We start from the raw sequence: 26,656 nt of genomic DNA, 5'->3' as shown, positions 1-26,656 counted from the left end.
CTTCTTTCCTTCCCCTTTGCCACAGCAATTCCTTCTGTCAGGCTGGGCACTCACCTGTGCTGCTCTGACCAAGCTGCCCTTGGGCACCTGGGCATGTGAGGGGGAAAGCTCAAACTCTGCCCCAAGCCTTGAGAGCCACGGCTGGTCCCAGCTGGAAGAGCTTCCAAAGCAGCTGTTCTCTCCCAGCTCCTGGGTGGGCACAGATGCAGCCCTGCAGGCAGCACTGGAGCCAGGGCCACAAAGGTCCCTTGCTGTCTGCAGCTCACTTGACTGAAGATGCCCCACTGCTGAGGCTCTGCCAAGGACATCCCTCTGTTTTCTTCTCTCGAGGGCTCTGTCAGCTCCAGACAGAGAAAACCAATGCTAAGTAACAGAGAGAGCTAAAACTTGGACACATTCCTGTGCACCTCACTCTTGCTACAGCTTCTCTTGCTTGCTTCCCTTGGACTCAGCCAGCAGTGCTATCTCCTGCCTGGGAGTTTTGAGTGTTGTGCAGGGGTGGAGTTCAGGCAGTTCTGAGAGCTCCTCCCCACTCTCTGGAAAGGTCACTGCCTCAATCCAGTGAAATGTAAGAGGAAACAAATGCCCAAAGAGCAGAAATCCCCAAACGTGTCCCATCAAATCACAGAGAGACTCATGGGACAGAGCCATGTGGCTGGAGTATGTCTATTGCACTCTGTATTATTAATTTATTGGTGCTAAGTATTTCAGCAGGCAACTTCCAGGGTTTCCAGAACTGTCCTAGTGGTTGTGATCACAAATTATTCATCAGTGCCACTTGTTCAAGGAAAGCCTTTCTGAGCAAGCACATCTCTGACATTCTTGCTGTTTGGTTTTTTTTGTTTTTGGTTGGTTTTTTGTTGTTTTTTTGTTTTTGCATTTCAGCTGCTTCCCTCTAAGTTCCAGAGGGAGAAGTTTGTCAACTCAAAGCAGGAGGCCAGCACTGGGGGGAGTTTTCTGCCCAGAATTGGCCCATGTGTCGACATGAGTGAGACTCGTCCAAAGGTAGCCTTTTCCCGCTCTTTTCCTTTCTGTTTAACATGAAGTTTGAAGAGGGTGAGTGCTTGTGACAGGCTCGCCTCCAGCAAAAGACCTCAGTGTCCAGGTCCTGTTGTCATTGCAAACTGCTGGGAGTGGTGGACTGGGAGTCCTGATCTGCACTAAGCCAACACAAATGACCTCTGCTGAAGCTGCTGGGCTGTGCTGGAGTGTAGCTGCCATTGCTAAAACCAGGGGGGGAAGGCTGAGGACGCAAAGGCACCAAATTGCCATTTGCCATTCTCCTGCTGAAGGAGCCACCTCTTGCTTTGGTGTGGTCACCATCAAATGCTTGGGGTCACAGCATTCCCTCCACAGTGGCAGCGTTGGCCTTTGAGGCCGAGGACCTGCAGGAATGACTTCAGCTTTAGCAAAACAAATTGCATTACTGCTTTGGGCTGGAACAATGTGTTGGGACCCTGACGGGGTGTTAGATTTTGCAGGCTGCCAGATGTACAGGGGACTGGCCCTGGGCAGAAGGGAATGGATGGGCTTTATCTGGATCAGTGCCTACTTAGAGTTGTGTTTAAAGCTGCTTTTCTGGCAGGACTGGCTCAGTAGAAAGCACAGTCCAAAGGGGTAGGTGACCGAGGTGGGCTGTTGAGCAGGAAATTGGCAGCAAGCGACACGGAACACAATCCAGGTTAAGGATTGCCCTGGAGAGGGGCCTTGGGAACACCTCAGGGAAAGGCACAACTAAGGCACAGTGTGCTGCAGCCACTCCCTTCAGCAGACTGTGTCTCCTCATGGAGTCACACACAAGACCTGCTTGTGTCTCTGGTGTAACAACAGTGTGACTGGAGAAGGCAGACAAAGCAGGGCAGAGCCTTCTTAAAGCAATGTCTCTGGTCCAGAAGCATTTGCTGTTGTTGTGTCTTTCCAGACATGCCTCTGCAATGGTATTAAATAAGATGGCAATAATGACAAGAAAGCACCCATTTAAAGCGAATGGAAAAAGGAGATACCAACTCTACTCTTACCCAAGTCGCTGAGAAAATAATTGAACCTTATCCTCATTCAGCATTGTCATTCACTTGTCTTCTATCCTCATTCACTTGTCTTTTTCCTGACTTCATTTTTGCCTTTACCTGACTTCCTGACTTTATTTTTGCCTTTCCCTCTGTTAGAAAGGCAGTAACTTTTAAATGCAATGAAAGGGGACAAAATCATCCAAGCAAAAGAAAACTGTTTCTTAGCAACCACACAGAGAGGCGTGTGTCTCCCTGCCCCCGAAAAGGAGCAAACACACCCTCCAAGAAAAAAGCAATCTTTGTATCCCCTTTGTACCCAGCTGGGACAGTCCCTGGCCCCTTTTCCCCGGAGGGGTACTCAAGAACTTCCATTCTCTCTGACCACCAACTTTTCTGTCCCCTGTCCTCTCATCCTCCTTCCTTTTGGTCAGGTCTTCAGCCAGTTGGTGCTGCCAACTCACAGCAACACCCAACACACCAACCTGAACAAATCCAAACTACAAACAACACATAGTACCAACAAATTCCATTCTTTCACTTAAAAACCTTTTGGCTTCAGCCAAATACCACCTCATCTCTCACACCTCCTCTAGTACTGTTCTCTTCTTACTGATGCTTAAGTTCTAGTTCAAAACAGGTATTTGCAGTTGGGTGGGCCGTGTGGGCCTCAGTTTCCCTGTCTCAGAGTAAAGGACATCCCAAAATTGAATCTGATGTAAATTTGTGGGTCTTACTTACTCCATGAGTGCTCAGTCAGTGCTCCAGTGGGCACAGGGCTGTGCTTAAGGAACGTGCTGCCTGGCATTCTGGAGAAGGAAAGCTGGAGAAATCAAAAGAGCAACTTGGCTTGAGCCTGCTCTAAGCTGATCAAGCAGTTCTTGATCAGCTCAGAGCAGAGGTGGGTGAGCCAGAGTTTGCCCAGTGTGTCCTGGGCACACATGCTCACCCAGAGTCTGTGCTTCACTGGGGATCAGTGTAAGGGATCCTTCAGGAACTTTCCTCCCAGCAGCTGAACCTCTCCCTGCTCTCTCGCCTCTCCAGCTGTCACCAGCTCCCCCGAAACGGAGCGTGTTTGGGGTTTCCCCACGAGAGCTGGTATTTCAGAACGTCGTTGCTCATGAGGTCTCTGAAATGGTGCTGTCTATCATGAATAAGGACAAGGTAAGTGCTGGCACCTGGAGCTTTAACACTGTGCTGGAAGAGGAGAGTGCTGTCATTCCCCCAGTGTACAGCAAAGCAAGTTCTCTGCTGCAGCACATCCAGAAGAAAATGTCTCAGCACCTTTGTTCTGCAAGTTGTGGAAATCTTCCTGTGCTGGGAACTGTCCCCTGATTTTGGCCATGCATTGATGGTATCTATGCCAAAGGAGTTTCCTGCTCTTGAAAGCTCTGGATTGGTAGGAATGTTGAGCCTGTACAGTTCTTACCTGCTCTCATGCTTTGCCTTGAGCTATACCACATCCTGGGTTTCCTTGGTTAATCTTGGCTCCTGGTAGGAATCTCTGCCTCTCTCAGACTGTTTGGCTCCCTTTGTGCAGCTCACAGTCAGCTCAGGGGCTGAGTCTTCTCCACTTTATGCTGGAATCACTTCTCATTCATGGCATTGGCACTGCAGGAAATGTGTTCTGAAAGAGCCCTGCAATCAGAGTGATGGAGCAGAAGCAGTGGGAGGCTTTTAGGTGCCACTTCAGGCTCCTGCTAAGTTTCATTCAGCTCTGCTCAGCTTTTCCAAAAGCAACACGGTGCTCTGCTTTCCCTTTGAAGAACCACAGCACATCCAACGCTCCTGGAGGTTTTCACCTTCACTTGTGATTGTTTTGCAGTTTCCCAAGAGAGTTGAGAGGGAAAAAGTTGAAAAATGTCACCAGTTGTGTTCCAGTGTAAAGAGGAAAACAGAGACCATTGGAATTTCAGTCAGGGAAACATTTCTCAAATGAGCCTTGTGCCAAGAGTGGGCTGGTGGGAAGAGACAGGAGGGAGTCCAAATCATCTGGTTTAGACTTTCTGAGAGCATTTTGGTGCTCAGGGGTTGATGATATCAGTGTGCTAGAAAATGCATGTGTGCTGTGTCTGTGAATCCCAGAGGGCAGCACCTGGCCTGCTGGCTGCAGGCAGGAATGCCCAGCAGCCCAGCTTGCCTGCACAGGCAGCAAGAAGCCCTGCAGAGCCAAGATTGGCTTTGCATACTGGAACCACACTGTCACTCAGTGCTGGTCATGTTTCTCCAGGCAGAAAATGCCTTTGAAGCCCAGAGTCAATAGGCACAGCCTGTCTGTGTTTCCATCACTTTTGGCAAGCTGAATGCTCTCATGGTTTTATGATTCCTCCTTGCTGCTTTACTGCCCGTTTAAATTCTCTTTGCCATCTCCTTGTTTTAGGGATTGTCTTGCTGTGTTCCTTCTTTTGCTTTTCAGGTTTACTTTTATTCCCAGGAAGGCCACAGTGGTTTGGTCTCCTCTCTTGCTGCTCTGCCTGCATGACTCTATCTCCACAACGTCCCTACCCAAACCTCATCTGCTAGAAGGGAATTTTTTCCTTCCCCCAGGACAATTTGATGCTTTGCTTTCAGGTAGCACATTCGCCCCTGGAACATGACAACTTCATGGCTGTGTGCAGGCAGAAGCCAGTAGGTTTTTTGGCCTTGTTGAATATGCAGATGACTTGGTTCAGGTGCTCTGTCTCCATCCTGCTGGTGCTGACCTGCTTGGCCCTTCCTTCCCACCAGGCACTGCCCTACTGGCCCTGGCCACAATGCTGGAGCCAGACAGGAGGGATTCAAGCTCAGCCTTGTGAATGATGTGCCTGTGCCTGCACAGCTGAAAGTGCTTTGGAAAAGGGGCCAGGCAGGGATGTCAGCAGGGCACGGACAGGTCTCCTCTCGTTTCCACAAGTGGCAAAATCATCATGTGATGTCTTTGCTGCAGATTGCTCAGATGGTGAAGGTCTGCATGGAGAGCTCACCTTACTTCCAGCTGGCCTGCCCCAGTGATGTGTACCACATCGTGCCACCAGGCGCCTCTGCCCCTGTGCGCATCCGCTTCAGCCCCGACGAGAACAAGGTGAGGCTGGAGGAGCCAAAGCACACAATGATCTCCACAGCCATTGTTTTCCCTGCACTCTGCTCCAGCCCATTGCATGCTGTGAGCTGGGCTCCAGGCCCTGGGCAGGCAGCCTGCAGCAGCCAGTCACACCTTGGCACTGCTGGCAGGCACTGCAGCCAGGCCTGACAGGCTCTGCTTGCCCTCCCTGCACATCCCTGAGCATTCCCAAGGGAAGATGCACAGGGAACAGGATGAAAATGACAAAGAGATGTTGACAGTTGTTCAGCCATCTCTAGGTCCAGTGGAAGGGGTTTCATTATTATGGAAAACACTCGAGGGACAAAGAGGTCAGGGAGCTTTCCTCCTTCCTGACTGCCAACAGCTTCCCTGCCTGCCCCTGGGCTGGAGCAAAGACGGTGCTTTTTCACCCCCTCTGTTCTGCAGCCTTGCAGCTGTGCTGTCCCAGAGCACAGGTGACCAGGGCACAGCTGCAGGGGCAGGGCAGAGGATGTGCTGTGCCCGTGAGCCCAGCCTGGCACAGGCACACTGGGCTCTGGGTGCCCTTGGTCAGCAGGAGGTTGCTGAGCTGCAGGGACTTGGACACCTGCCTGAAGGAGCTCGTGTAGGGCAGGTACAAGCTGCAGGCAGAGCTGTGGGCCCAGAGCCTGTGGCAGTGGCACTGCTGGGGCTCTGTCTTCATGCCTGTCACTGTGCTTGCTCTGTCAGCTGGCACCCATTCCGTGCCAAAGGTGCTTCTGCATGGAGGTTTGAATGGCAGTGCTGAGGCCCTGGCAAGTCTGATCTCACTGCTGGCATCTGGAGACTTGTTCATACAGAAGGGTTTAGGACATGGCATGGAAGGGAGGAAGCCTTGCAGGCAAACAAAGAGAGGCCCTTTCCAACAGCATCCTGCAACCTCTTAGCACTGTTCTTCTCCTGACTTGGTTGGAGAGGCAAAGTTAGAGGGGAGTTCTGAGCCAACTGATGTTTCTGCACCAGGCCAGAGGTGCAGGATCTCTTTGGGTGCAGCTGTTTTCTCATCTTCCTCTTGCTGCTTAGAGTCAGTTGAACACTTTGTCCTATTCTCAGACAGTGGGAATATAGAAACCTAAAGAGGAATGTGCTGTGTTCCCTAGCTCCATGTTCCTTAGAAGGAGCTTAGGAATTATTTAATATCATTAAAATTTGTGAGTGAAAATTATGGTGGCCTAGGGCAGTTCTCAGTATGACCCAAGTGACACAAGAGCTTAATGCCACTGGGATAGCTTTTGCAAAGGGCACTGGTGCCTTTAAAATGTGACATATTAGAAAAACTCAGTGTTCATTTTAGGGTGGAATAGATCAATTGATGCCCAGTAAATTGATGCCATGGATGAGTTACAGGAAATGGTTTTTCTTCTGCCACGGGGATGGCACTAAATGCCCTGTGCTGAGCCAGTTTCTTTTCCTGCAGGATTATTCCCATGAGCTCACCTGTATCATGGCAAAGGAGAAGATCGTTGTGCCAATTCGGGCCATCGGTGCCCGAGCCATCCTGGACTCCCCTGCCCAGGTGGACTTCTCCGAGTGTCCGGTCAAGCACAGCACCCAGAAGACTCTGCTGGTTCGCAATGTCGGTAACCGGACAGCTCATTACCAGCTGAGCACCCAGAGGTGAGGCAGCTCATCTGTCCCTGTGCAAAGGATATCACCTTTGGGTGAGAGCAGAGTTGGGAAAGAGCAGCAAAGGAACCACAGCATCAGAGCTGCTGCCCTGCAGCCCTGGCTGGAAGTGAGCAGGATGGATGGCATCTGCTCTTGCTTTCAGTGTTCTTAGCAGGATGCAGCCTTTGAGCTTTCTCTGTCCCAGATTTCCTGGAGGGTGCTGGAACACGTTGGTAGCTGGCTTGCTGAGCACAAGCAGCTTCTGAAATGCTTACTCACCACTGCCAGCCAAACAGACCCATTCTCTGAGTGGCCCCAGGCACGTGGCTCTCCAGTGGTCCCTGCATCAGATGCCCAACATGAGCTGTGCTGTGGGCAGCTGGTGCAGTTCCTGTTACTAAAGCTGCTCTGATTTCCCTTGTCACCTCAGAGCATCAGCTGCCTTTTCTGTTCCATGATGAACCTTTGAAAGCCAGTTTAAGATTTCAAACAGATGATTTAAATCTCTGAATAAGGCTGTGCCCCCTTTCATTGAGATTTCTTTTGGAATACTCTGAAGTTCCTGTGTTTCTGCTGTTTTTTCTTTTTGGTTTGTGTTAAATGTTTTCCAAAAGATCATGAACTCTTCACTGGGAGCTTTCATGAAGGTCGAGCTCCTCTAATGCCTCTCAATGTACCACATGCCCATAGGTATATGCACAGGTGTATAGGAAATAGGAGATATTTAGGGAAGATGTGAAAAGCACTTGGGCTGATTTAGAAGGTAAAAGTACAGAATAATTTCTGCTGGAAATCATCTGAGCAGACACACTGCTGAAAGCAAGACCAGTGTCTGGGGATTGCAAGGTGCCATTGGGAGATCTGGACCTGTCTTTAGATGCCATACAAGAAAACAAACAAACAAATGGACCTAGTTAAAAAGCAGAAGAAAACAACCTATTAAAACCCCCTCCATAGCTTCTCTTTTCTGCCTGTTGGGTGCAATGGTGATTCATTGAAAGGGCAGCTCTAACAGGGTGAGAACTGTCTTAAGGAACAGCTCACAATTAACAGATAAAAGGCCAAAATTTAGCCTGCCAGCCCCATCTCTTGGCAGTGGTTTTCATTTGGTTCTTACAGTGTCAGGGATGTCTCCTTCACAGCTCTTCTATCTGTGGGCTCAGGGAACAGCTTAGTGATGTTGGCTGAAATGCAGATGACTGCTACAGCAGGAACAGAGGAGTCTAGTGGGTACAGCCCAGGGATGTAGGAGATGCAGGGGCTGATTTGCACTGAGTTTTTCAGTCCTGAAACTGAGTCCTGGACTTGGCTGGATCCTCTTCTCCTGATAATTTGAAAAGAGGAAGATACCTTCTTTCTCAGGCAAGAGAGAAAGAAGTCACCCCTGAAGTCACCCCGAGGAGTGTTATTCCCATCCTGCCATCTGAGGGCAGGAACATGTAACATGGGGCAGCAGTGGGAAGGGAATGGAATGGAATGGAATGGAATGGAATGGAATGGAATGGAATGGAATGGAAGGTAGTGCTGAAGTGTGGCCAGGGATTCCCTTAAATGGCAGCTTCTCTGTTCTGGTGGAATTTCTGGCAAAAGAATAAGAAGAAAATCCCGTGCCTTGCCCCCAGCAGGCACTGATCCCCCCGAGCCCCAGCAGGGACCTGCAGCAGTGCTGGCATCAGCCCCGGGGCAGATGCAGGAGCACGTGCACTGATCTGGCTCTGGGGCTGCTGAGGCCTTGTCTTTCCTCCCCTCCCTCCAAAGTCTCACGTCCAGCACATAAACATTGCTGGCCCAAGGCTTCTCCATCAGGCAGTGATGGTCTCACCAGTGGGAATGGGAACAGCTCAGCCCATCATTGCAGCAAGAGGTCCTGAATGAGCTGAACCTGAAGCAAGTGACATCAATCAAGCTCAGCTTGCCAGATGTTCTCTTTATTTCTGTGTGTGATGTAATCATCACCAAACTCCCCAGAACAGACTTTTAAATGACAGATTGACCAGCAGCAAAGCACCCAGGCCAGGAACTTTTGTTTCCTCAGTGGGGCTGGAGAAGAGCACAAAGCACATTTCCCCTGAGCTGTCCCTGAGCATCAAAGCACAGAGTGCTTGTCAGGCAAGAGCTCTTTACCTGGTGACCAATCCTGATGGCTCCTGTTAAATCCAAAGTGCACCAACACATTTGCATTAACATTTCCAACACCTCACACAGAGTTTCTCTGCTGGGCCAAGCAACAGTTACCAGCCTGGATGACAAGCCACAGTCCCAGACTGCATTGCTGGTAAACACACAGAAACCTCCTGTTCTGCTTCCTTGATGTGCTCCTGCTCATGGTGCTTCATTTAGCTGGCATGGGCTCCTTCAGACTGTAAATAGCATCCTCCTTTTGGGTTTCCATGTCACTCTATTGCTCTAATCTGCATTTGCACTCTTTCAGAGTTTTGACTGCTCCTTTTCTTAGAGCAGCTTTCATTGAAATGTTGATAAAATGTGCCCTTTTTAGGCTAAATCAGGATATTTTCAAGGCAAAATAAACCAAAGAATCACACTGCAAATTCAACTGTAACTATTCCTTGGTCTTCAAGGAAAAGTTCCTTCTCCCTGTCTGATTCCTAGGCTGTAATATCCCAGGACAGGTAGTGCCCTAACATCTGCATCTCCTGAGATGAGGCTTATAGGCAGCAGGAAAAGAGAAATTCCTGAGGCAGTCAGTGTCAAGTTCTGCATGCAGATAGCTCTGAAGCCTCTCTGTGCTCTTCACAAACCATTCTCTGATGGGATTGCTGGCAGTGGGACCCTTGAGCCTCATTGCAGAGAGCTGGATGCAGAGTATGGGGGAGCTGAGGTCATTTTACCCCCAGGATCTTGTGAGGGCTGGATCTCCTCAGCAGTGGCTCAGTGGCTGTTTCTGAGCCTGTCTGTTCTGTCCTCTGCTGCCTGTGCTTGGTTTGCTCCCTGCTTGCCCAAGGGAGCTGCAGTGCAGCAGGAATCTCCTGGCCAGGTGTCCCCCCAGCCCTGATCCCTCTCTTTGTGTTGCAGTCCTTTCTCCGTGGTGCCGACCGCAGGAACTCTGGGTGCTGGGGACACCATGCAGGTGACAGTGACATTTCATGCGCTGACCAACGGGGACCATTTTGGGTCCCTGTGCTGCAACACAGGTGAGTGCTGGCCCTTGCAGGGCACAGGACAGTTCTCCACATGGCTCCCTGTTGTCCCTCCCCCTGCATTCCCTCCAGAGGTACCTCCCTGTTCAGCTTTAGCCCCAAGAAAACTGAAAACTCCTTGGTGTTCAGGGGCTTGAGAAAGTGGATCCCGTCTAAAGGGTGAAGATTTTTGATTCCTGTTTTGCTGGGAGTTGCTGAGTGGAGGAAGGAGGATCCCTGATTCTCCACTCCCATGTGGCTATGCCTGGGTGAAGTTTTATTTGATTCCTGGGCCGTGCTGGATGTGAGGTCTCCATCAGACTCTCTCCAATGCAATGGATTTCTTGCACACCTCTGTCCCATATGCTGCTTCTCCACTGGCTTGTCACACATCCTTTTTCTATGTGGCCCTTACACATAGATGTAGTTTCTGTCTAATAACATTTTCAGGCCCTCAAGTTCCTGTTTGGTGACAAATCAAGACCAATTTTTCCCTGTGCCCATTTCCCAGGCTGTTCATGTTGTTACAAACCTCTCACATCTATCTCCCATTTGATTTCTAGACTGAGGAATCCCATTCAGTCTTAATGTAGAAGCTGCTCTGTACTTCTTAATCTTTCTATTGTCCCTTTTTTATTTAATGTGCAATGCTCCAGCTTGGTTTTTGAGATCAGAACAATAGAAAATATTTCAAGACTGATGTGGCTGTGGGTTTGGACAGGGAGATGATGATGATTTTCATGGTGTTCATTTGAGAGTGGTTTGTCATATTGCAGAGCCAGGCTGGTTGTGTTTCCTCACCTGTGTCCCCTCCTGCTGTGCGCTGTCACTTCACTTGTTCCTCTGGGCCTCCTTTTGCTGCCCACCTGCCCCCAGGCATATTTGCTGGTCAGCAACAAGGGATCCAAGGGATCAGGAGAGATGGGAGTCTCGTGGGATGCCCAGGGAGACCCTGGGCCAGGCAGGGCTGAACAGGGCTCCTCACCCTGTCACCTGAAGGACTTGGATGCAGAAATCCCAGTGATCTGAGTGGGTCACCAGAGCACACTGACCAATCCCACTGTCCATCCTGTCACCTTGGGGCCAAAGCTCTACAAACACACTCAGAAACAAGGGGTTTAAGGAGCTGCCCAGGACATCCTCACCACTCTACACACAGAGCTGTCAGGATGTGACAAATGGACTGATCCACAGAACTGCTCATTCAGATAAAAACTGTGACACCTTCTTTTGTGCCCTGGGATTTGTTCTGTTCCTTGTGCTTCCATCAGCCAGTGAGCTGAGCAAAGACTCCCCTTTGCTTTGTTCCAGGTGAAGAGAGTATCCACACAAAGCTCCATGGAGAAGCTGTAGATGTTGATGTTGTGTTGAGCACAAATTCCGTGGAGGCTGGCAAGACCTTCATCACCATGGCATACCAGACAACCGTGTTCCTGGAAAACAGGAGTAACATCACAGCCCACTTCCAGTGGAAGGCTTTGCCTTCTGAGGAAGAAGAGAATAAAGAGAAGAGGAGGTTGGTTTGGAAGATGCATTTCAGTGAGATATATGGCCCAAGACTGAAACTAACCTATGGCCTCAGGGGGGTGTTGGTGCTTTTGAATGGTTTAGGCCAAGTAAACCATGCCTGGCACTGGGGTGTGTGTCCCTGGGCTTCAGGAGCTCAGCACTCAGCATTCCAGTTCCATTTCTACTCCAACCAGGAATGGCATTTTGGGAAGGAAAGGTTGGTTGCAATGACTGATTTCCTCAGGTTCTAATTGGGCTCCTGTCTCTCTAATCTTCTTCCTACATGACCTGGCAACATCTCCCCTTCCCAGGGAAGTGCTGCAGTGGATGCTCTGTGACCTTTATGTGCATCCCCCAAGCAGCTCAGTGGGAGGAAAAGCCAGCTGAGGTGGTCGGTGGATTCTCCCTCAGTTTTGGCAGAGGCTTTGAGCCAGGAGATTTCTCAGGAGGGATGTTGGCTTTGGAAACCTCTCCTGAGCTTGCAAGTGTGGGGTGAAACTCCCTGCTGTGCCAGTGAACAACAAGTTATCCTCTGATCCTTGTGGGACCCTCGTGGCTTGGCTCAGCCTTTGCTGGGGAGCTGCTGCTGCTCCTCCCCAAGTGCTTTGCTCTCCTGCACTCCCACTTCTCTCTGCAAATCTGTGGCTTATTAAATGATCAGCTGGCCTTGTCTCTCCCTGGGGCTGCAGGCAGTGTCGTTTGCTGCACCCATCGGGTGAGGAGTGGCTGGAAAACTTCACGGAGGAGAAAGAAGTAGAGAAGGTGCAGGGCTTTTCTGAAGATCACACTGCCCTCCTGAGAAGCAGGGTCCAGGAGAAGAAGGCAAAGGTGCAAGATGACCCCCTGCTGTTCGCCAGTGAAAATTTTTTCATTGAGCCATTGGTAAGTGACACCCGAGAACCTCATTTTCTTCCTCTTCCTCTTCCTCCTCCCAAGCACCCTTCCCCTGGCTGCAGTCACTGGGCAGATCCTCAGCTGGCCCCATGTGCTGGCAGGGAGGATGTGGAGTTTCTGGAGCGGCTGCAGAGCTCCCTGCTCAAAGCATTTGTGCCCTGCAGGCTCAAGGCAGGGCTGGGAGCCTGACACAGCCCAGCTCTGCTGCCAGGCTGGAGCTCAAGGCCCTGTGTGCGTGTCCTTGCAGTGTCACAGGGAGCAGTTCCTGTAGGCAGGGGCTCCCCCCACACGTGGGGCTCAGCAGAGGCTGTTGGAGCACTGCCAGCTCACACACTGACCTGAAGCTTGCAATGGTTCCCTGGCAAAAGGAGGCCAAATTCAGCCCAAGGTTAATGACAGAAATGCCAATCCCCTCCTGTAACCATGCCTTGCACTATTGCTGAGTGTCCCTTCCAGTGTCATCCTTGTGTGAGCCTGGACACAAGGGTGCAAGGCTGAAATGGGCCTTTGGAGTTCTCCTGCACACAGGGACACAAAACCTTTTCCTTTTCTGGTGATGCAAGCAAACTGCCACGTGCTCCCATCAGCCAGAGCCCTGATTCTGAGTACTGGCATTGGGAGAGATGATGAATGCCTGGTGTCTGCACGGAGCAAAATCCCTTCTCATCTTGCAGTAAAGCCCAGAATAATCCCAACCTCTGCTTTCTTTCAAAACAGCTTAACTAATATCTGTAGTTCAAGGAAGGGGATCATGTTCTCTTCTTGGTTACTCCTATGGCCCATCTAAGGCCAAGAGCCACCAGTGCACAGTGGCACTTACATCCCATGGAGCTGACAGCAGCATGATGGGACCAAGAGCTTGTGTCAGAGCAGCAGGAATATTGTGGAGAGTGGCAGCTGATCAGCTGAGCATTGAGAGCTTCCAGCGCTGTGTTGAGCTGGGTTTGGAGGCTTTCCATGGCTGCTTGTGTTGTTCACTCATCATTGATGCTCAATCAAGGCTTACAGGCCTGTGGTTGGAAACAAGAAATGTGGAGTTTGAAGAGCAATGCTTTGCTGTCTCTTTCTGTTGTAGGAGGGAGAAATTGGGCCGAATTGTTCGGCTGAAATCACGGTGACCTTCAAAGCCCTGGAAGCACTGGAGTATCAAAGTGTGGCTTACTGCCATGTCTCAGGTGCAGCTCCTTTGCCCTGCTCCTGTCCCCCTCAGTGAAGCCATGGTGCAAGCCTGAGCCCACTGGGCTCCCATGGAAGTGCTGGGAAGAGTCCCTGGTCAGCAGGGCAGTGCTGGCACATCCCCCCTGGCCCTGCAGCCTCCAGGAAGTCTCCTGTGCAAGGCCAGGGCTCAGAATGCTGGCTCTGCCTTACTGATCCCAGAACAGCCCAGGCAGTGCAGGGAGAGGTTTTCATGCCACGGCTTTGCCAGCATTTCCTCAAAGGCCAGAGAGCTCCAGAGCAGAACAGCTTTAGTGAACAAGCACTAAGCCCCTGCAGGCCCCTGGCCTCCAGGATGGGTCCATTTGCCATGGATCCATCATCAGGTGGAAGGAGCTGAGTTAGAAATGTGCTCCCTGGCCCTGGATCACCTCCCAGTGCCCAGACAGCAGCAGAGCAGAGGTGGCTGAGCCCCACTGAGCACAGGGTGTTTGTAGAAGGAGCACCCTTGGCCAGCAGCTGCTTCTCTGCCTGTGTGGGAGTTGTCCCCTTGCAGCTCTCACTCTGTGGAAACAGAACACAGTGCTGAGTGTCAGAAGGGGAGCACTTGGGCAACAAAGGCCTGTGCTCCTGGCCCAGGTAGTTTGGTAATTGCCAAACTCATCATGAGCTTTTGTGCCTGCACTGAATGGATTTCAGAGCTCCTCTAGGTGCACGGGAAGGAAACCACAGAATCACAGTAGGATGAGGGTGGGGTGGACCTTAAAGATCATCTAGTGCCAAGGCCCCTGCCATGGGCAGGGACACCTCCCCCTAGACCAGGTAGCTCCAAGCATGAGTACATCCAGCTCAGAGTCAGGGACTAGCACTGAGGCAGCCTGGAAAATCCAGTGTGACAGAGGGAATGATTGTACTGCAATGGACATCTCTCCCCAGGCCGTGAGATCAGGCTGCCCCTGTGCCTCAGAGGGGAAGGCCAAGGACCCCTGGTTGAACTCAGCTCTCCTACGCTGAACCTTGGGAATGTTTTTGTCTACACCCCCTATGTCTATGAGGTGAGCAGCAGGGCTTGGGATGGATCCTGATGGCTCCTGAGGCAGCAGCAAGCCTGGTGGAGCTGTGGAATTGCTGCCAACCTGGGCAGCTGTGAGCAGGGAATATTTGATGTACTGCTCAAACCTGGGGGGTCAGAAACGTGTGTCTGTTGTTCCTGAAGCCCCAGTCCCTGCTTTTGGGCAGCCTTCCTTAGGGATCAGCTGGGAGGCTTCCTGCAAAACAACCCCTTGCCACATGAAACCAACACTGGGTCAAAAAGCTGCATGTTCAGAGGCTTTTGTGGCAGTGCCAGACACAAGGCACCTTTGGACTGGGCTCTGCAGAAGCAGCTGCAACAAACTGGCTGCCTTTGAGCTTCAGCCCACTGCAAACAGCTTCCAGTCAAGTGTCCCTGCTTATTGCTGAAGTCACAGGAAATCCATCCAGCCTCCTGGCTCAGTGCTGGCCATTGCAAAGGGCTTGGGAGTTCTCTCCCTTGCTGACCAGTCCCTCACCACACTTCAGCCTTGGTGCATCTCTGGCTCTGGAAGGAGAAAAGTGTTCCTGGGAATAAAGCAAAGGATTTTTCTACCTATTTGCCTCCCCCCCAACAGTGTCAAGTTTGCAAAAAATTCATGAAGGAGCAACTCAAAGAGGTAGAAAATGAGGCACTACTGCATGCCAGACACTTTCAAAAGCGCGGCTGGGGAAGGGAAAGACACGCTGAGTTTTCTTACCAAAGGATGGTGCTGTCTGTACATTTTGATGCTGATGCCTCATTCTCAATGAATTGTTTCCATGGTATGGGAAAGGTGAATGAGTAGATGGTGCTGTTGGAGCTGTGCTCACTGGGGCAGCAGCAGCTCTGGGGTGATTCACTCCGCAGCTGCAATCACCCCACTCAGGGCTCTCAGGGCCAGCTCCCCATGAGCTTGGTGATGCTGAGCAGAGGTGCACTGCTCTGTGTCCATGGGATAAGCCCAGGGTGACTGCAGGTCTGTGGAGTTGCCACTGCTCTGCATGAAAAGCCAAAGGCAGAACTTGTCCTGTTGTATCTTTTGACTTCTGCCATTCAGCAGCACAAAGCATCTTCTGCCTTTGCTGGGTGTTCATTGCATCATTAGACAATAACTCACAAGAAGGGAAGGTTCCACCTGTATTTCCATTTTGCTTTCTTGCTTCTGCAGGTGGAACTGATTAACCAAGGAGCTCTTGATGCTCCCTTCACCTATATCCCTTCAACCACAAATGTGGACTTCTGCTTCATGGTTGAGCCTGAGCAGGGCATGATTGCACCAGGTGGGACCCAGACTGTTCAGATCTCCTTCCATACCACCGTGCTGGGGAGCTTTGAGGAAAAATTCCAGTTCAGTGTGGCTGGATCTCCTACACCTGTGATCCTGACCATCAGGTAAGGACTCTGGGAGCTTGGTGGGCACATCTGTAGCTGTCTCTGGGACATCCCCCACCTACCTCATTTTGGGGTTGAGCAGAGAAAAAAGGTGATGCCTGAGGTCTTAATCTCTGCTGTGATCCTGGCATTGCCTTAGTGTCAGGATGCCTCCTGCCCTGTGTGGTAGCCAGGAGCTGCAATGACTCCTCCCTGCAGGGATCTCCCTCTGCCTTGGGCCATGGCAGGCAGTGGGATGGAGCAGCTCTGGGCAGCAGCTGCTCTGGGATGTCCCACCTGAACACCCAGCAAGGCCCCCAGGGCTTTGCAGATGGGCCAGCCTGGGGGATTCTGCCCCAGCAGCAGTGTTTTTAAAAACTTCCATTAATAATCCATCCCAAATGGGCAGCAGCAGCCTCAGCTCCCCTCTCATGGCCATGCTGTGGGGGACAAGCTGTGCTCCCAGCTCCTGTGCACAGAGTGCTCTGGTGCCTCCTTTGCACAGCCAGCAAAGGGCTGATGTGGGAGTCAGGAACTGTGCAGCAGGAACTGTGCCAAGGACTGGGGTACCATCCTATGGGCTGGTGCCATGGCAGGAGACAATCCTGGCCCAGCCAAAGGGAGAAGGGCTGATCACAGGGGAGGCAGAGCTCAGTCCTCAGCACCACAGCAGCGTGAGGCCTTGTCCCTGCCAGCCTGAGCCATGTGCTGCTGGGATAATGGAGTGGAAGCAGGAGAGCTGATGCTGGCTGCTCTGCAGCTTTGGAGCTGGGCTCCTGCTGTTGGGGGGCACTGGCTCAAGGCAGTAAAGAAATGAAAGCAATCTGCACTTGATTGTACCAATAAGATAAGGGAGATGGATAAAAAGGAACAAGGAAGTTCTTATTTGGCAAGAGAAAAGTGGTGAGTAGGTCTGCCCATAGTTGAGAAACAATTATGCTGGCTTTGTTTTTGGAGGAAAAGTGCTGCTTTTTTAGTTTGGAAATCAAGAGGGAACATTTCACCAGTCCTTTCCTCTAGGATTCACCTGTCCCCTGGGTAGAACTGTTGCTGCTCTTTTCAGAGGATGTTTGGGGCTCCCCTGGATTCATGTCTCAGAACTGTGTCTGTAATGATTGTGTGGGTCAAACTCTCCTGAGAAAGCTCCTCCACGGGAACAGCAGTTGCAGCTAAGAAGGAGCAAAGCAGGGAACCTGTGGCTGGAAAGGCTGGTTACAGAAGTTTGTGGGGACACCTTGATGTCCATCCCATTGCAGCTGGGGAAACTGAGGCACGGAGCCATGTCTGGGTGTGTGTTCAGGGTCCTTCATGGGACCCCCAGCATCCCAGGGGCTTCTCCTGCCTGCCCATCAGTGGCTGTTGGCTGCTGGCCACTTGGCTTGAGCTGCCTCCTGTGCACAGGGCCCTGTGCTGAGCACACGGTGCTGTGTTGGTTGGAAACCCAGGGTGCCCTGAGCCCAGGTTTTGTGCCCTGAGCCACGACAGCCGGACCTTTGCAATGCCTTTAACCGAGCCCTTTCCTGCTCTGTCCTCGGCCTCCAGGGGCAGCGTCACTGGACCGAATTTACACTTCGACCTCCCTGAGCTCGACTTCGGGGACATCTCCTTTGGTGAGTGTTGCCTGGGCTGGGACACAGCGTGAGGGATCTGTGCCTTCCAACAGAAAAGTATCCCTCACTCCTGGTCTGCCCCAGCAGCCTCTTCAGGCTGTGAACTGCAGGGCTGCTGCTGCTGCTGCCTCAGGGGGCATTTTGCCATTGTGAGATCAAATAGAACCAAGGAATAGAAAGGCAGTATTTTCTAGTGTCTCTGTCCTGCTTTAAAAGACAGATCCCCACCATGTGTGGCGGTATCTCTGGCTTTGCAGGATGGAAAGCAAATCTCAGAGCCAAAGTGGGGATCCCCTTGCAGGCAGCAATCACAGTGAGCAGCATGGCTGTGATGTCCCTGTTTGTTGGGTGAGGTGGGACATGGTTCCTAATTGCTAATCTCAAACCAAGGCTGGGGTTTGCCCCCAGTTGAGTGGGCTCTGAGCTGTCATGTGCTCAGTCTGTTTGGCCCAAAGCAAGAGATGCTTTAAGGGTCCTGCAGAGAGAAACTGCATTAAGGTGCATCACATTCTACTTCCTGATTCCATCCTCATTTCCTTTTGCTGTAGCTTCTTCTCAATGACAACTCACTGTTTATGTATCGTGAAAACAGTGGGAATGTTGGCAGACTTACCAGGGAATTTGACAGCTTGAATTCTCAGAGTAAATGCTGGGTCTGGGTGCACACTCATCACTGAGAGATAACTGGTGCTGGTTTGGGGCAGGGGAGAGAGCTCCTTCCCCTCCCAAAGAGAGAAGCTTGCAGTGTTCAGCAGGGCTAGGAGTGGGCATTTTCAAGGCTGCAGTCTGGAATCAGTGTCAAAGGGAACTCAGTGATGATTAATTCCTCATGCAGCTTCTCGGTGAGCTGTAGTTCACAAAATAAAGAGCTCAACTCCAATCTCACTTTTATCCTGGCAGGATATTCCCACCAGGATCATGCCATAATGGGTGCCTGAATGGATATTTGTGTCCTTTCCTAGGCTTTCCCTATACCCAGAGATGTCGCCTCACCAACTGCTCCATGGTGCCCGTGACATTCAAGCTCCGCATGTCGGACGATGGCACGCAGCCGGCTGTGGACAGCCTTGATCAAATACGCAAAGAAGGTGACCCATCCTGGAGGAAGGGAATTCATTTCTATGTGGAGCCAAGGGAGTTCACAATGAATCCCACCCAAGGCACCATCCTCCCCCAGGGACACCAGGACATTGAGGTATGGGAAGAATCCAGCCGTAGATGCTTCAGCACCAGGGCTGAAGCTTCACTGGAGTGTGGGAGGGCTTTAGCTCTGGTGCCAGCTTTGAGCATCGTGGGAGTGAGAGATCTGCACTGCTGGGAGGCCTCTGCTAGCTGGCTTACCCGGGATGTTCCTCAAGGAGCACTGGTTTGTTTCCAAAATCCTACACTGAGATCAATACCATATGGTCAAGTCCTGAAGCCATTCTTTTGCTTTTGAGAGCGATTTCTTGGATTGCAAGTGGGCAGAGCAAGGATGAAGGCAGAAGGTGGCTGTCAGAGAGATGTCATTGTATAAAGCAGTTAGCTTTTCTTCTTGGTCTCATTTTCCCTCTCCTGAGGAGCAGAAAAATTTGTGTTCACTGCAGGGATCTCCAGTGGAGACAAAAACCTCTGCAGCCATGTGTTGCGGTTCAAATTGATTTTATCGATTCCTTGTTCTGTTGTACACCCATGTTCTCCCTGAGTTGGCTCACGCCTGTGTTTTACCCTCCCTCAATGCTGTCCCTCATGCCGTTCCCTGCCCCTTGTTCCAGCTCTTTTCCCTGCCTGTCTAGGCAACCCAGCCCCTTTTGTTCCCAAACCTTCTTTGCCACTTTAACCTCGGGCCAATCCCTGATTGCAATACCCCTTTGGAATTCCCCTATTCTTGGAGACCCCATTGGCCATGTGACCCATCCTCTTTACCCTCCTACCCCCAGTGGTCCCAGACACTTGATGTAATCCCCTCACTCCTCCCCTGAGGATTCCCTATTGATTTGCTGTTTGTATCCACCCCCTGATTTGTATTTTTACAAAAGCCCTTGCACAGGAGTGTCCAGGGCTCTTGTGCCTCTGATTCCTTTATTTGGAATAAACCCTTCCTTGTGGAACTTCAAGACAGAGAGCCTCCTCCTTTCTCCTCTGCCTGGTCCCTGTGGTGGCTTGTCTCTTGCGCTGTACAGCAAGTGGCTCTGAGGGCTCTGCCTCTGGTAAATGCCCACCCTGGGGCAGTTCCCCACTCCTGGCGTGGTGCCGGAGTTCTAAGAGCCAGCCCGGGCTCTGGGTACCATGGCAGCCATGAACTGCCCAGCACCTGCTGGGCCACACTTTGCCCTCAGCCTTCTGCTGTAAAGCTGAACTCATTGTGTTCAAGTCAGATTTCCTCTGCATTTATGTCATTGTAGTCAGATGAGAAATTGGCCCCTTAATTTGAATACAGTGGTGTGTAGAGCTTTAGTCTAATGTTTTAATGAAGCTGACCGATGCTGTGATAGCAAGGTGTGTTTAACAAATCTGCTATTGCCAGAAGGCTTTTGTTACTCTGAGACTGTGCTCTACACATGGACCAGCAGAAGAATTAAAGCCAAATCCTTCCTCAAGAACTGGAGGATGTCACATGTGGGTAATGAGCTTTTGTAAGGAAGAATTTACTGTTCTTTTTTCTACCAGGTGACCCTGTGTTCCAACACCGTGATGGAATTCTACAGGAGATTGCTGGTGGACCTGGAGGGTTTTGGTGAGGGAGTGGCATCAGTGGTCATCACAGCCAGGTACCAGCCCTTCCTGGCCTCCCCCAGGCACCGCCTTGCCCAGGCTTTGCTGGCTGCAGCTGCCAAGGAGAAGAGCTGCTTAATGGCCTCATGTTGTGCCAGCTGGACATGAGAACAGCAGTGCTTGGACAGCAGCCTGTGGTGAAAAGCACCCCTGCTCACAGCCCAGCACAGTCCTGGCCCTTTTCTAAAGGGACCAGGAATGGTATCATTGATTGGCCTGGGTTTTGGTGCTTGAGGTGGAACAAATTTCCCAAGGGCCTCCTCTCCTTCTTCCTGCAAGAGATGGAGTTGTGCTGGTTGTGAGCACCCTGCATTGGTTTGGGACACACCAGGCAGCCTGCTGAGAGTCAGGGTCTGGTTCTGTTCATGAGGGCACATGACAGGGGAAAGTGGCTCCCAGCAAGAGTGGGGAGGGCAAGGTCTTATGAGGGGAAAGCAGCCTTGATGTGGCAGGTCAGCTCCAGTTTTTCTCCTTCCCTGTGCTTCCCATTTTGAGCTTTAATGTTCTCAGACTTAAACCAAAAGTCGTTCCTGCTGCAGCAGAATTCCACCCTGCTGTGCTGCTGTGGGTGTCAGTGTGATGCCAGAGGGATGCAGCTCCCTGGTGCTGTTCCCTGTCCCAGGCAGAGCCATGCAGGCAGTGCCTGGGCTGCCATTTTGTCAAGCAAATGGAGCTGGGGCCAGTCAGTGCCTGGAGCTGTGCAGTGAAGGAGCCAGGGAGCTGCAGGGCCTGGGAGGGGGTGGCTGATCAGCCCCTCTGTGGGGCAGCTGCTGTCTCGTGCCCTCCAGGGCTGGGGCAAAGAGCTGAGTTGTCAGGCAGGGCAACAGCACCATGGCAGAGAAGGGAGTCATTTTTACTGAGACACTAGGGTTGTGTGTTCCTTGACCCTTAGGGAGCACTGATCCTTGTTGGGAAGGCTCCCCCAGAGCTCGTGGCTCACTGGGACTGTTCCAGGAGTCCTTGCAAGCCTTCTTGGGTAAAGGAGGGGCTGAGGCAGCTGTGGCTCAAAGTGCTCTGCCTGGGGCACTTGGCAGCCTCTGGGTGCTGCCTCTCAGGGTTTGCCCCTCCTTGACAAGACATGTTGGAGTCGGAAGAGGTAGAAGGCAATTTATCCCTGTAGGGCTGTTCAATGTGCATTTGACAGTGACCAATGTGTTCTGCTCCATTGCACAATCTTTGGGGGGAAACGTTCTCCATTCTCTCAGTATCTCTGATTGCCCTGGGGTCATCTCTCTGCCCAGATGTCTCGTTCCTGAGCTCCAAGTGTCCTCCCCAGTCCTGATGTATGATGAGTGCCACCTGAAGGTGCCATATGAGAGGAAGATCCTCATTAGGAATCCCAGCCACCTTCCTGGCTGCTACGGGCTCATTCCCCAGGTTTGGCATCACATCCACCTCCTTCTGTCAAATATTACTGAGGAGATTATCAGGGGAAAAAAGGGTTTGGATAAGACCTTGCTGGTTTCTATTCAGTCTTATAGATCTGCTGAGAGCAGGATCCTACCCAACTGTAAACTTTAGGAGGCAGTTGAAGCTCCTGAGGAAACAGTTGATGTTCTGGTCTTCAGGGTGTTTTCATGTGGGAGATCTTAGAGGGTTGTGAAAAGCTGCTGCATCCACAGACACCAATGCCTGTGCTGGCAGCCTCCTTGCAGGTTCCCCTGGGAGTGCTAAGCCTACAATTCTTGCATCTTGTGTGTGCCTTTTACCTTTGTGCTGGGGAGTTTGAAACATGTGTGTAAGTTGCTGTTGCGGTGGATGTTAAGGAGTCTAAAGTTTCTTCAGAGGTGCCTCTGAAGTTGCATTTCATTCTGTCCCTTCCAGAAACGCAAGGAGGACTCTGCTGTGCTCTACTCCAGCCCCAAGCCCTGTGGGATTGTGCAGCCCCAGAGCACAGCAGAGATCCCGGTTGTGGTGGAAGTGCAGGCCCTGGGCACTCATCGCACCAACGTTGTCATCGGCGTGTTCGGGGATGAGAGAAACCCACTGGTGAGGGCAAGGGGAGATGTGAGCCTGTGTGCAGCTGCTCCTGGCAGGGTGCACAGGGACAGGGATTCTGCCGGGGAAAACAGGCCCAGGCTGCTGGGGAGAAGGACAGGAGGGATGGGGGGCACAAACAGCTCCTGCCTTAGAGGTGGCAATCTCAGTGTCTGACACAGAATGGAGCTCGGCTAAGCTGGAATCCAGGGGCATTTGAGTTCATTCTTCTTTCAAATGCTGTTAACTTTGGAAACATCTGTTTGAAAATGTCATCTCTCTGAGCACAAAAGAGGACGTCAGAAGACTTCTGGGAACCTTGAGCTTTCTGTAAAAGAAAGGAAAGCTGGCATTTGAAGGGTGGTTGCAAGGATTTAAACTTCTATTAAAACATATGGAAATGGCAATGCCAAATTCCCTGGATGGCACCAGACATCGGAACCTGGGCCATTGTGGCACTGCATGTAAATCAGTGAACAGGAAGGACAAGCAATGCAGGCTGTGCCAGGGAGCCTGAAGTTTGACCAAACAGTTGCTTTCAACTATCAGGCTGCTTCCCTTAGAGAGGAGGGTGTCTCCCCACCAGAAGGACCAGTTGTTTAACTGTCAGCCTGGTCTTAACTAGAGATTTCTTGCAAAGGCAAAAGCTTTGGGCCAATAATTTTTAGTTGGAAAGGTCCTCTTACCTTAATCCTTTTTGATTTGGAGGTGAACATGTAATTTTCTTTTTCCCCAAAAGCCCAGCATTTCAGCTGGAGAGTGGTAGCTGTCCCTAAAGAAATAACTTGAGCAAGGTTGAGCTGTTGAAGGTTTTTTAGGTTTCCCTGTTGTGGTTTGTTTTGTGGTTTTTTTTTTTTTTTAATCTTTCTTGCTTGCTTCCTGGAACAGAGAGCACAACTACGGAGCTCAGGACAGCTGGCAGAAATCTCCCCAAGCCCAAGGCTGGCAGAGCTTGGCAGGATCCCAGCACCACAGCCTGTGTATGTATGGATGGATGGATGGATGGGGAATGCGACCTGAGTCACCTGGGAGTGTTGGGAAATGTCAACCAACCCCCCATCAGTGTCAGGGGAACATTCCTGATAAATCCCTGGTGGAGCTGCAGAGTTTCTGGCCTTGGGCACTGGGGGGGCTCTGCTGGCTGGGCACTGGCTGGGTCTGCCCCTCGGTGCCTCAGATCTCACCTTTTTGCTGCCTTCTCTGTCTTTCCCTCTCCCACTGTGCTTTCTGCATCCCCACCAGGTGTTCATGCCTGTCCTCTGCAGTTGCTCAATGCAAGCAGTTGCAGCTGCTGCAGCAGCTCAGTGTCATCCCTGGGCTGCCTTTAGAACAGACCTGCTCCAGCCTGGATTGGGAAGGGCTGGATCAAACCATTTCTCAGGTCAACGTGCCAGCACCCACCCAGGGGCTGCATCCAGGCCAGGAGCTGCTCGTGCAGGTGTCCCTCCCTCCCACTGCAGCTCCCTGTTCATAGTTGTGTTCTTTTCCAGATGTGAGCCTTACCCACATAAATTCAAACCCCAGCCACCGAAAGAGAAGAAAACCAGTTTGGGTTCCCTGGCATCTCAATGGAGGCACTTCAGGACTCGACAGGAGGATACAGCCAGAGCCCTGAAAGAAGTGCAGGATTTTCCCCACTGTTCAGGAGCAGAGGTAGATTTTCTTCTACATCCAGTGCTTGTGCTGCCCCCCCAGCCTGCCAGCACCAAGTCCTGCTGATGCTGAGCTCCCTTTTTGCTGCCCTGCTCTGCTGTGCCCTGACAGTGGGTGGGCAGCAGGGCCAGTGGCTGGGTATGGGCTGTGTGGGAGGGAGAAATAGGAGAGTTTTCCTTGGAGAAGCTGATTCAGATTCTACAGGCCTGTGTTAAGTGTGGGATTTTGTTTTTGCCTGGTTTTCTTCCCAAAGTAAGATGAGGCTTTTCTCTGCATCATCATGGTAAGACCTCCAGCTTCCTTCCCAGAGCAAGCTGGGATGATCCTGATCTCCATGGAGCCTCTTCCCAAGGCAGCCAGACTCCCTGTTTGCAGGGCTCTGCTTTCACCCAGAGCTGCTGCTGCACTGCTGGCCCTGAAGCTGTCTCACAAAGGGAGACTTTGCAAAGTGGCTGTCTCTTCCTCCCAGCACAGAAAATGGCATGTTTTCCAGGTGCCAGCACCAACTCCTGCAAACCCTCACCTGCCACGAGGCTTGGAGGGGTTCAGGTGCTCCCTGGACGTGGCGCCCGCTCCCCTGGGAGCAGAGAAGGCAGGAGGGAATCTGTCTCACTGCCCATTGTCAGTGTGGCCAGCAGGGCTGGAGCTGCCAGTGCCGCTGGGGGCCCTCAGCATTGGCCACAGAGGGGCCTCCCATCCCTGCAGGCCCATCACAAAGTGCTGCTGGAGCAGCTGCTTGTTGGAGAGGCCGTGCAGGACACGTTGTAGGGCTGCCCAAGGATGCTGTGCAGCACCTGTGGAGGGCACTGCTCCCCCTGGAACTCCTCAGGTGCTCCACAGGAAGTTTTTGCAGGCGCTTTTGCTGTAGCACCTTGAGAAAGCAGCATTTAAATCAGAGAGAGAGGGGAAGAGCCTCAGGAGTCAGATGAGCTGGGCTGGGCTCCTTCGCTCAGCTCCAAGAGCTCTCACTCTGAGTCTCTTCCTTTTCTAAAAGCAGGAAGTTTTGAAACTTTTTAAAGGCAAGTTGTGCATCAGAGAGAATTTCTACTGCCAGGAGACATCCCAGGTCACTTTCATGTAATGTACTAATTAATGCATTGATCTGCGAGTGTGGGAGAAGATTTTCCCCATGGTCCCTGCACTGGTCAGTGGCATGGATGCAGGATGAGATGAGGGTGATTCTGGCAGTGTTTGGGCAATAGGCCCCTCTGGCTACAGCTGCACTTTGCTCCAAGATGCTCTTCTGCATCCATTTCCATGCTCAGCACCTCAATCTCTCCTGTCTTCCACCCAGGCTTTCAGTATCCTGCCAGTGCCAGCTGTGCTGCAGCCAGGAGAGAGCCAGCAGGTCTCCTCCACCTTCTCTGGCCACCTCAGCAGCACCTGCAGTGTCCCGGAGCTGTGCCACGTGGAGGGAGGCCCCAGCTACGAGGGGCTGGTGCCCGGGGAGGCCTCACGTGTCAGCTCCTCCCTGAGCCCCCGGGAGATCAACTGTGGCTCTCAGGCCCCTCTGAGGGAGAGGTGAGTCAGCCTTCCATGGGCTCCTGCTCTGCCATGGGTTATTGTCCCTGCAGGGCTTCCCTGCTCCAAGGACTCTGAGCTCAGAGGTGCTGCATAGCAAGGGCCAGCAGCAACACAGGGAGGGCCACTCTGAGCTCCCTGGCTGCCAAGAGAGGAAGGACCTTCTCCTGTTGAGACAGAACATCTTCTTCTCTATCTGAGTGCTGAGCCCTCCTGGCTTAGCTGCTGCCTGCAGGGAGCTGGGCTCTGGGCTTGCCTTGGCACTGCCTCTAGAGGTGGCTTGAAGTGCATGGTGTTGAGTGGCATCTTCTTCATCATCTCCCTTCTTCACCAAAACAGTGGCACTGTGGTATGGGCAGGCGTGGGGCACAGAGCAAACCTTGCTTTGGGTCCTGCTGCTGCCCCAGATGAAGCCCTTGCAATGCTGATCTGCCAGGGTTCTCCTTATGGTGGGACAGCAGCCAGAAAAGCTCATGTCCTTTAGGACAGCTGCAGCCGTGGGCAAGCACAGGAGAAGCTCAGCTCCAGCAAGGCAGCCCAGCTCAGGACACACAGGCCCAGGGTGGAGCTGGGAGTGGAGGCTGCTTCAAGCCAGCCTGTGCATCAGGACTTCTTCAGGCCAGGCTGAAGTTGGTTTCATGGGGAGGAGAGGGACGAGGCTGCTTCCAATGGTTTCCATGGCAGCCAGCACTGGTTTGCTTGGTCACAGCTGGGTTCCAGCAGGAAATCTGGCTGACAAGAGCCTGCCTTGCAGGAGAGGAGTTCCTGCAGCCTTTGCTTTCTGACTGATAGCATTGTTCTCATGAAGGAGCAGGCTAGGAGTCATAAAACCAAAGGTCACGGACACAGACTCTCTAACTAATTAAAGTTAGACAGTGGTGTGTTTATTAACACCGGCGGGAGGCACCAGAGCCGTCCCTAAAAGGCGCGACCGCGCTGTCCAAGGTTCTTTGCCCTCTCTTTATTGCCCAAGATCTTACATACAATACATCTGCACAAGCCCAGCACCTCCCGTCCCCGCTCTGTATTCAAATGAGCTCATTGGTCCTTCACACCTGTGCAATTCCTCCCTTGAATTGGGTCTCGAATTGCGTCTGTGGTCTTAAGGGATGAAGTCAGGAATGTCTTCATCAGGTCTCTGTGACCCTCTGGCACGATCCAAGGTCCCCTGCTTAGTGACTGATTGACATCAAGCCCAGGTCCTAAGCATTGTTCTCCTGGTTTCAAGATGTTCTTATAACAGTTCACTTCCTCCTTCTAGAAAGAAGCTCCTCATGGTAAACAATAGAACATTCAGCTCCGGCTTAAGCATCTCATAATCATTAACC

The 26,656-nt window shown here is 51.8% G+C and overlaps 1 protein-coding gene across 1 annotated transcript; it reads left to right on the top strand.

The window, feature by feature from the left end:
• Positions 1–984: 984 nt before the first annotated feature.
• LOC139604470 (hydrocephalus-inducing protein-like) lies at positions 985–24,575 on the top strand. The gene is made up of 14 exons (XM_071455624.1): positions 985–1,005; positions 3,051–3,170; positions 4,578–4,634; positions 4,933–5,067; positions 6,503–6,702; positions 9,727–9,845; positions 14,325–14,443; positions 15,611–15,834; positions 17,356–17,423; positions 18,386–18,618; positions 20,073–20,173; positions 21,419–21,554; positions 22,002–22,166; positions 24,513–24,575. The coding sequence occupies exons 1-14, from the start codon at positions 985–987 to the stop codon at positions 24,573–24,575; spliced, it is 1,761 nt and encodes a 586-aa protein (XP_071311725.1).
• The last annotated feature ends 2,081 nt before the right edge of the window (positions 24,576–26,656 follow it).

This window comes from Agelaius tricolor, unplaced genomic scaffold (genome assembly GCF_023055355.1).
Source record: "Agelaius tricolor isolate 1412-34295 unplaced genomic scaffold, bAgeTri1.0.p SCAF_51, whole genome shotgun sequence".
In the NCBI taxonomy this organism is placed as follows: domain Eukaryota; kingdom Metazoa; phylum Chordata; class Aves; order Passeriformes; family Icteridae; genus Agelaius; species Agelaius tricolor.
Note: the sequence above shows the minus strand (reverse complement) of the source record. Positions and strands in the feature narration are given on the sequence as shown.